Raw genomic sequence first — 10,000 nt, forward strand, 5'->3', positions numbered from 1 at the left:
TAAGAATTGTGACTTCTAGAGGGCCCACAAGCTAAAAACGTGATTTTTGGTACAATCAGGGACCATAATCCATGAAGTTTTGGCCCAATACATGCCATTTTCGAAAGGAACCGAAATCTTTGGGAGGTACACCTATATTTCAAGTTTCGTTAAAATCAGATAAAAATTGTGACCTTTAGAGTGTCTACAAACAAAATGTGAACGGACGGACGGACATGGCTTGTCGGCTTCGTAAATATTTCTCAAGTGGGAACCAGGGCTGCAAAACGTCCTAGTTCTCTGTACTAGTAAAAAATACGAGATAACATTATGGAACCATGAATGTTGTTATCTCAGACTAATATGAGTGCATTGTACTATCAATATAGATAACTGATTGTTTGATCTATCATTTACCTCTGAGGGCATGCGTGACATAATTAAATTAACCATATCTAGAGCTCAAATCTTGTCCCACATACACCCATCATGTCTTAAAGCTACAATCTGCCACATATGGTTCACAATTATTACAATTGATAGCCCCTGAAGATTTTTATGCTTTTATTTTATACCTTTGTATATTGTATGCGGCCCTTAAATGGCATTTCGATGCAATCCAATTCTAGTCTATAATACCCCATTGTGAAGACTCTTAATCAAATTAGGAGAGCTACCGTGGCTCAGTGAGTGGTTCCCCATTCCAGTGGTGCAGAACGGAGGGCCCGACAAGGGCAACGGTCTATAGTGGTTTGGAAGCCCCGTGTACACAGTTGGAATTCGATACAATAGTAGGCCATAGCGCCGCTGTCAATCCGGGCAAAAATGTCCCCATATTAAACTGCATGGCGTATGTTTATCTTCATTAGTCCAGTCGGTGCAGAAAAGTAGGACGTTAAACTCATTTCATTTGATTTTCTTAATCAAATTAAGTTACAACACCATGAAACAAAAAGATTTTAACAGCAGTTAAATTCAACCAACCCGCACAAGAGCTTCATGTTAATTCTGTTTGCCTTGTCCCTTGCTTTAATTTGCTTGATTTAATTTGAACAATGCTCTCTATATATTTTACTGCCGTATAAGATTTATTTAACGGTAGGTAGACGTCAAGCCTCAAGCATAAATCATCACTCGTCTTGTCACCAGTTATGATAATAAAATAACTGTACAATTACACCACAAGTTGACTTTGTTATGGTTTCCTCCTAGAACTTCTACTTGCAACAAATCTATATCTTTATTGACTTTAGTGCGCGAAAATGGACTTTGTTAATGTTGTGACCCGAGTTTAAAGATCGTGTGTAAATCTGTTTTTACGATATGAATGTATACACAACATATAATTTAAAACCTGTGCTGATTTTGGAGATATACACTAGTAGTTTACTAGGACGTGTGGATTTGGGTTATGAGCGAGGAAAAATACTAGTGTGACATAGTAAAAGAATGTGTGTTTGAATTTAGTAATGTGTAGACATCTGTTATATTTGAGTCGACCGCGCTGTTTCTCATTCGTGTGTTGTGTCATAATACTCGGGGTTTTATTCAATTTAATTTGTCTTTATTATTTGAGTTCTTCTCCTTCACCGTGGATGAGCGGACATGGACCCTTTTACGTGGGCTACAGCAATGATGTGTGGTCGTGTAAAAATATAGAGAGATCTTCGACCCCGCTACCTCTCACAGCTTTAGTGAGTTTTCCGGGTTCAGGAAATACCTGGGTTCGCCACATGGTTCAGCAAGCCACTGGTAAGTACTTCGAATAAACTCTATATGGGAACATGCATAGACGTACAATTACGTAATTGCATATTAACAGCTCAAAGTGTACTAAATCATATTGTATCTCTGTGCATGGATATAATTATTTCAGTAGGTTTTCAGAATAAGACTAACGAGCCCGTGTGAACCAAAAGATAGGGTGGGGGGGTGCTCAGGGGACTCCCCCACCCCCTAATTAGTTCCGTATAAGAAAATGACATAAAGAGTAACGAGCCCTTGGAAACCAAAGGAAGGGGTGGGTCAGGGGACTCCCCCTGCCCCTAATTATTTGCAAATATTTGTTCCTTATGTTAGGTTTGCTAGGAGGCTATCCTCATGAACCTCATTTTTTATACGTCCACATTCATAATGTGAACGTATTATGCCGTCGCCCCTGTCTGTGTGTGTGTGTGTGTGTATGTATGTATGTGTGTGTGTGTGTGTGTGTGTGTGTGTGTCTGTGGTTCGCCTACAGGGCGCAATTCTTCATGGATTTTCTTCAAACTTGGTATACTTATTCCTTATACCCCAAGGAAGATCCCTATTGTTTTTGGTGCATGCCCGACCCCCCGGGGCAGAGCCACGCCCATTTCTAGTATTTGTTTGTTTGTCGTCTACAGGCCACATTTCTTAACTAATAATCTTGAAACTTTGCATACACATTCTTTGTACCCTAAGGAACATCCCTATCGTTTGGGGTGCATGCCCAACCCCCAGGGGCAGAGCCACGCCCATTTTCTTTTCGTGTGTCTTTGTGTCGCCTACAGGGCGCAATTCTTACTGGATTTTCTTCAAACTTGGTATACTTATTCCTTATACCCCAAGGAAGATCCCTATTGTTTTTGGTGCATGCCCGACCCCCAGGGGCAGAGCCACGCCCATTTCTAGTTATTCTTTAAGTGGCATTTAGCGATCAGGGAACAAATTAACAGAACACAGTTTTTATGGGATACAATCACTAGTTTATTCTAAAAGCACGACGTTTCCACAAGTATTCTCTTATCGTTATCAATCAAGCAAAAAAAAACAAAAAAAAAACGTCATGCTTTTAGAATAAAGACATCGATTGTTTTAAAATAAAAATTGTGTTCTGTTAATGTGAACGAAATGTTATACTGATAGCAGTCCTACAACCCAGTTTTATTTCACAGACCCTCAATGCAAACTGGACCATATCAAACAAAACAGGAATGTGGACGTATATTGCTGCGTTAGCGATGCTCTTGTTGCTCGATACGCTGAGCCCCCCCCCCCCTCCCCGCACTACGGACCTGAATAATCAAAAGATCCTTGTAACATAGGTTTAAGGTTACATCTATATGAAATAGGGCTCCCCTCACGAGTGCTGAAATTCAGAATAATAGCCTTAAAATAGTGTACAATTTTAAAATGTAGAGAAAAACAGTTTTTAATGTTTAGACATAGCTGTAATAAAAAAAAACAATTTATATGAAAAGACACAATTACTAATCCAGATAAGATGGAAAATATAGACTTTAAACTCCACACACATTAGAAAATAGTGCTATCAAATCATCCTTCTAAAGTTACCATTTATTTCTATTGAATACATGGAGTCATCTATTTCTGCTTTTCTATCCATGAACATCGAGGTTAAGGTGACATCTAATATACGTTTCTTTTTTTTAAAAAGTAGTCTAAATTATTAGCTTTCAACACTTATTATAGATAAACAAAATGACTATTGGGTAGTATTAGATTATATTTATGTAAAAACATGGAAATGAAGATCGGACAATGTTCTATTTCAGCTGTGCATGCTAACATGAATTAAATAATTATTATAGAACAGTATGCTATGTAATATATGACAGTTGAGCAGTCATGTATATCAGATAAAATGATTTATACTGTAGATATCACGGTAATTTATTTACATACACTTATCAACTTTTATCATCTCAGATATACATCTTCTCATAGTAAACACTTAATATATCTCATGGGTGACATACAGGTTCTAGAAATTGTAAAAGTAACTACCGACCCCGGTTAAAATTTCACTTCCAGACGGTGAAATGAAATGAAAGTGGGTTTAACGTCCTGTTCTGCATCGACAGGGCGGATGAAGACGAGCATACGTCATACAGTGTGCAATGGAGAATATTTCGTACGGAGAGCGGGACTACAGCCTGCTCTTTATATCGAAAACCAAGTACATGCCAATGTGTACTGGGACCATTGTTTTTTGTCCCACTCGAACGACTAGACGCTGTTCTTGCCAGACTGCACCCGTCCTGCACCACTGACAATGAGAAACCACGCCGGAAAATCCGAGGAACATTCTAGGCCACCAACGAGATATAACAAGGACTCCCTTTTAGAAGCTGTCGGGTCGATATATTATACATGAAGTTAGATAAATCATGGATTATAAAGTAGGGTTCACGTGTATATTCGCCTTTGTCTGCGATATCACCTCGGTGGAAGTGGACGTAAAATACAACTAACCAACAACATATATTCGACAGTTAAATCCACGTGTATGTTATGGTGGAGTTGATTGATGCATACAAACTGTGGGTTTCGTGTATTTGGATTGCACTCGCAGTAAAATATCAACATTAGTATAGCTTTACAGTTAAACGAAATTAATGTAAAGAATGCATTTAAAGAGAAGCATGGGGTCATGTGTCAGATATCAAAAACTGTCTGTTTCTTTGGGGTTTAAAAATAGTGACATCGCAGAAATGTGTCAGAAACGAGAACATTATTTCAAAGAACAAGACCTTAATAGTGAATTTTAAAAAAAAAAGAAAAGAAAAATATTCTACGCCAGATGTCAAAATCTTTGAGGCTTAACGTACGTCTGTCTGCTTCCACAACAGCGATATAACGTAAATGTGTCAAAAACAAAAAATTCTATTAAAGTACAGGATCGGAATAGTGGAAAATAAAAAAATCAAAAAAAAAAATCCACTCCCACGAGTTAACATTTAATTTCATATTTGAACCAAAATAAATGTAAGATTGACACAGATAACTGTTGACACTGCTACACATGTAGACGGTATAGAGACGTGATATAATTGAGTAATTATAGCTCAGGTGCCAAACGCTTCCATTGATTGTTACGATTCAAATTACAGACGTCTCGATGTTCGACCCCAATTCCAGGAATTTCGATAAAATACCAATTAAGAGTACCATTACGCGTCAGCAGACATCTTTCAGGGGGATTAAAATCGAATTTGCCCTACAGCAAACGCCAACGATCGACTAAAATGAACATAAATGTAGAGAATTCGGGGTAGAAAACCATCTTCACATTGGCAAGGTTATACGACGCAAGTACTCTTTCGAATGGGACGAAAAAAACGAGGTCTCGTGCAGACCACGCTACACACTCACTCAAAATTAGAAATAAGAGTTTGAACTTTGATTCCAGAAGCTGAAGTTGATTGGTCGAAGGTAAAAGGCCAAAGCCATATATACATGCTCTCCTCAATCGAAACATATTATTAGGCATTCATTCTCAAAACAAATTAATTCTTTGTAACCTATAATGGAAACCTAAATTACGATAAAGAAGTGGATAAGAATAATTCTGTCAATGATTTCAGTGTATTTTAATACAATTTAGATGACATTGGTTCTAATATTTCCTGAAATAATCAATTTTTATTACATTACAACATGTCTCTTAGTAGAAATCACATATACTTTTTTCCTAATATAATTGTCTATTTATGGAAACATCATTACTACACACTGCTGAGCACAAGAAGAACGCAATCGGGTTTTGTGATAGCATTGCTATTCGAGCGCGGATCCAGTTGGAAACGAAATGAGATGAAACGAAGTTTAACATGGTACTGTTCTGCCCCGACTGGGCTAAATGAAGACGTGCATATACGCCAAACAGTGTGCACGAAGGAAATTTTGCCCGGACAGCGGCGCTACGGCCTAGCTACTCTTATTATATCGATCTTAAGGGATATTTTACGGGCACGCTAATGTGTACACAGGACGGTTTTTCGTTCTATCTGAACGACAATACATTATCCCTTACCAGTCATGCACCACTCACAAGAGGAAACAAAGCCGGAAAATCTAATTATGAACTTTCTCGGCCAACACAGGGATTAGACACGGTACCCCCAGGTTAGCGAGCCAACGTCTTACTCACTGAGACACCGTGACTCACAATCGGCGTGTTATTAGTGGCGTATGTAGCATTTGGAGTCAAATGCTCCCAGAGGAGCATAAAATTTTGGCTGATTGAGTCAGAAAGTTGAAATCGAATTATATTTGACGGCACAAAGAGTGAATTTGTGAGTACGTCCGGGGCGGGGAATGTTATTATGATGACCTAATCCTGGTTAGAGAAGATGGTTTTATAAAGAAGTGAGTCATTGTGGACAGTGTTGAAATTACAAGATACCCCCCCCCCCCCCCAAACACACACACACACACACACTCATCCACCTGCTTCTTTGAAGAGCAAAAGCCTCGCTGCCCTATACAGGCCATGATGTAATCTGTCAATTGTAGACAAAGACCGAACAAAGCATCCACTTAAAAATAAAGTATCTCTTCAGACATTATATCGATCAATTGTCAAATCGAACTTCATATCTAAAAACCACTACATTTAATACCTCAATGTTATTCTGTAATATTTTGTGTATGGTAAATAGCATGGCTGTATATCATGGCTGTGTTATAACGGTGAGTTACAAAACTCCGGATATACAACACACTGCACTCAGTAAATAAATGTACATAATACGATACTCACTGATCATATACCACAAGAGAAGAATAGAATCATGATGACAATTAAAAAAATGAAATAGGGGTTAACGCCCTACTGTCCTGCTCCGACTAGGCTAATGAAGATGGGGTATTTAAGGGAAATTAATGCCGGCAGCGTCGCTATGGCTTACTCTAATAAATATCGAATTCCAACTGCCAAGAGTTATTTTATGTGTACAGCAATTTGTACACGGGACCCGAACGACTATGCGCCAGGCCCTCTGTCTTGCACCACTGACTATTAAGGGGATGACCATTAAAATTGACATAATAAATAGGAGAAGTATATACAGTAAATTAAAACCAATAAAGGATATTATAAAATAAAACAATAAAAGGATTAATGTCGGTCGGTGGACAGTGGCAGATTTCATTGTGCAATTTAGAAAACTATATTATTTGGGGATAGTCACACTATACAATAATAAAAGACAGTGTTGATTTATAAATTAGATAGTTCGACTTTTTCAAATGGATATGTAACGCCTTTAAATATTATTTGATTTTAACCATAAAATACCATAAATTATATGTTTATAACTTGGATAAATATTTGGAACTTAAAGTAGCTAAGTCTTTAACTGATCAGTATCATCCACAGTCCTCGACATTGCAATCACGACTTAGTGGTCACTTTAAATCAACATTGATGTTTTTATCTTACCGTGAAAAGATTGGCTTCTGATATCCAGTATTTAAAACACAGTGAACATTTTAAAATTGACACACTAATCGCCTGCCAGAATGCTTTTAAGCGCCATTAGTAATGACGCGACTCGATATCCGAGGGGAGAATACTACAGATATCGACGGGAATAACCAGACACCAAAGAATGCTACTCGTCAAACATAACTAATCGGAAATTATAGTAAAACAGAAACGATTGAATGTAAATCAGTTTATATACATTCATATTACATTATCATATGCATTGCGACCCATCAGTGTCCATTTCTAGGCGCCAAAGATTAAAGAATTAGCTCATTTAAATATAGGCCTATTATTTCAACTATGGCATCTATAATCAACACGATAATTTACACATAAATGTAAAGGTGGACCGGTAGATTAGAAGGTACAAAACAAAACAAATAAATAAAAAAGATTAGAAATTAAAGCTGATGATATCAGCCATAATGCCTGTAATATATTATGACTGGTTTAACGAAAATGTTTTAAAATGATGCGCTTAATGAGTATATATTTAAAAATTATAACTTTAGACAGGACATATATGTACGTCTTGTGATTTATAGATTTAATTTTATTTTCAGTTTTACTTTCTTTCTTTGACACGCAACTCTTGCACTACCCTTTCCCGTACTTGACTTCTAAAATCAATACCGACAGCCGAGTTTATTATAAATCAGTCCACATATTTGATATAGAATTATGAAACCTCGTTGGGTCAGACGCTGGTTTTACTAACCAGGAGATCGATCCAGGGTCCGATCCTTGTGTTTGTGGAGAAAGTTCCCGAGATTTTCCAGCGTGGTTTCCCCTGGTAGCCAGTGGTACAGAACATACACACGTGGCAAAAAACAAATGAGGTCGCGTGTACCTATTGGCGTACACGTAAAATAACCCATGACAGTTGGAATTCGAAATAAAGTTAGGCCGTAGCGCCGATGTCCGAACAAAACTTCCCTCATAACACACAACATATGGCGTTTACCCGTATCTGGAAAGTGGGACACTAACTAACCCCATTTCATTTATTGTGGATTTATAATGTCGTCACTCTCGTTTGTTGGTCGATTCGTTCAACTTTCTTTGTGAACGCCCTACACAAGACCCTTTCCCCATCAAAATTTCAGGTATTTTGTTCGCGCCATATTTGAATGAGTATCTTTAATCTATTACAGGTATAGCTACTGGTAGTTTGTATAATGATTCGGCCATTAAATATCGAGGCTTTCCAGCAGAGGGTATCCACGATAATACAGTTTCATTGATAAAAACTCATGAATGGGGAGACAAAGAACGATCAAAGTACCAGAAGGCTGTCATTTTGATTCGAGACCCGTTTGACACCCTTCTGGCTGAATTCAATAGACAACGAGCTGGGCATCTGGGTCATGCTAAAGAAGTAGATTATTCTAAATGTAGGTTATTGGATTTTTACATTGTTTCTAATTTTATTTTGCAAATAACGGGTTTAAACTAGCATATGATGTTTATTTGTATAAGGTAGAGCTGTTACTGCACTTCTCTTTTCAATTCTACAACAATTTTATTTAATCAAATAACATCTTTTCGCGTGGTCGCATTCTTGAATTTATAAAAAAGATGGAATGAAAAATAAACTAATACAATCTATCAAGAGTAAGTCAGTGCCGATACAAAACTCCAGTTAACCCTTTAGCACTTGGTACATGTTAATATTGACTACACCAGTTAATTGAAGAAAATTAGAGAAAGGTGATATATTATACCGATTCATCCCTGAACAGACCGAAATGACTGTTCCTTAGACAGTCTCATATGTGAAAAGCTTTCCGTATTATAGGACTAATTACTAATTTGTGGGGCCACCACAGCTCTGCTGTGTACGTGATGGGGCGGTCTAAGGATACCTAGTTAGGACGGTCTATTTGCTAAAGGGTTAAAATAGTTTGATAATACTGTTTCCATCTATTTTCAGATTGGCACCACTTTGTCTACGACAATGCAGCATTATGGCCCAGACTTTACACTGACTGGTTTCAATTTAAAGGACCTGTACATATCATCAATTTCGAAAGTTTAGAAACAAATCCTTTGTTTGAAATCCAGCAGCTCTTAAAGTTTCTCAATCTTCCAGTTACTGACAGTGATGTCAAATGTATGATGAGAAACAGAAATGGCCGCTTTAAAAGACGGACATCAAAAGTATTAAAAAGGCCACAGAGATTTACTTTTCACATGAAAAACTCAATAAAAACTTATAAAGACATGATTACCAAAGAATTAGAAACAGTATTACACAAGTCCAGATCAAGCTGATATTGTGATATTTATAGAATACATGTGTAGATAAGGACACACCAATTTGAATTTATGTTGTACAGGAACATCTATTAAAAAAGCTGCCTCCAATTTCTTCAAGAAAAAAAACTAATTTAGAAACAAATCGTTGGTGAAGTGTCAAAAGGGTATTCTGGGAATACACTTTTTAGCATTTTTAAAATCTCCCAATTAATATGCACATTTCTGTCTAAGCTGTGTATCTCTACACCAATTACAACTGTCCTGGGTATCATGTGTGTGTCCAAATGTTGTATCTTGATTTGTGGAAATTTTGAAATGCAAAAGATTCTGTTTCTTAATCTTTAGAAATTCTTAGATAAACCCTTTTGACATTTCACCAACGAAATAGTATTTATTGCTTTTATCAAAATCTTTTTTTCCAAATATTTAAGTATTGAAACTTAACAAGGCATCACACACATGAATTGAATGGGTTATTTATTAATCAAGACCCCCAAAGTACTTAAA

General features: G+C 37.1%; 1 protein-coding gene across 1 annotated transcript; it reads left to right on the top strand.

The window, feature by feature from the left end:
* Positions 1–1,140: 1,140 nt before the first annotated feature.
* On the top strand, positions 1,141–9,605 carry LOC126824301 (WSCD family member CG9164). Its single transcript, XM_050553499.2, has 3 exons — positions 1,141–1,731; positions 8,389–8,628; positions 9,168–9,605. The coding sequence occupies exons 1-3, from the start codon at positions 1,449–1,451 to the stop codon at positions 9,506–9,508; spliced, it is 864 nt and encodes a 287-aa protein (XP_050409456.1). The 5' UTR covers positions 1,141–1,448; the 3' UTR covers positions 9,509–9,605.
* Positions 9,606–10,000: the final 395 nt, after the last annotated feature.

Source organism: Patella vulgata, chromosome 6, assembly GCF_932274485.2.
Source record: "Patella vulgata chromosome 6, xgPatVulg1.2, whole genome shotgun sequence".
Lineage (NCBI taxonomy): Eukaryota > Metazoa > Mollusca > Gastropoda > Patellidae > Patella > Patella vulgata.